The sequence below is a fragment of the Schistosoma mansoni genome, chromosome W (assembly GCF_000237925.1).
Source record: "Schistosoma mansoni strain Puerto Rico chromosome W, complete genome".
In the NCBI taxonomy this organism is placed as follows: Eukaryota; Metazoa; Platyhelminthes; class Trematoda; order Strigeidida; family Schistosomatidae; genus Schistosoma; species Schistosoma mansoni.
This window is the reverse complement of record NC_031502.1, coordinates 15,703,731-15,704,269: the sequence shown is the minus strand read 5'-3', so window position 1 is coordinate 15,704,269 and position 539 is coordinate 15,703,731. Positions and strand designations below refer to the sequence as shown.

Here is a 539-nt window from a genome sequence, read left to right as displayed (position 1 = left end):
TCGAATCTCGCGAGAGTGGGTTCGTGGATGCGCACTGCTGAGGAGTCCCATAATAGGACGAAACGGCCGTCCAGTGTTTCCAGGTTTTCCATAGTGGTCTAGCTTCAATTGACTCACGCTTTCAACTATGATAAATACTAAGTCTCCACAAAACCCCTTCTGATAATCACTATATATTTCTTTGATGTCCTTGATTTTGATTATTACCCTGAAGAAGTCCATACAAGTTAGCTGGACGAAACGTTTGAATTATTTAAATTTCAATATAATCTTCACATATAATGACTTCTCTATACTCGGCGCCCAATTTTTGTCAATCTATTTGAAAACTATCTTCCCTCAATGCATTCTAATGGAGCAGCTTAACTTTTAGAATGGTATATTTGTAAAGAATTTGCTAACAAAAGCTCATATCATGGATAATTTGTTTGGTTTAATCATTTTTCATATGGTCAGTGTTTACTCTACCGGAGTTGGAAAAACAACCACTCACTCGTGTGCTACCACAAGAAACATTTATCCAACCGAAACCAGGTACA

General features: G+C 37.5%; 1 protein-coding gene across 1 annotated transcript in view; it reads left to right on the top strand.

Moving 5' to 3' along the window:
- Smp_142140 (hypothetical protein) overlaps positions 1-539 on the top strand; it is a gene marked incomplete at both ends in the record, with an annotated part of 22,067 nt that overhangs the window by 15,158 nt on the left and 6,370 nt on the right. The window contains one exon of the mRNA XM_018788732.1: positions 457-539. This exon is cut by the window's right edge and continues 121 nt beyond it. Within this exon, the coding sequence (XP_018654245.1) occupies positions 457-539 (83 nt within the window). The remainder of the gene's footprint in view (positions 1-456) is intronic.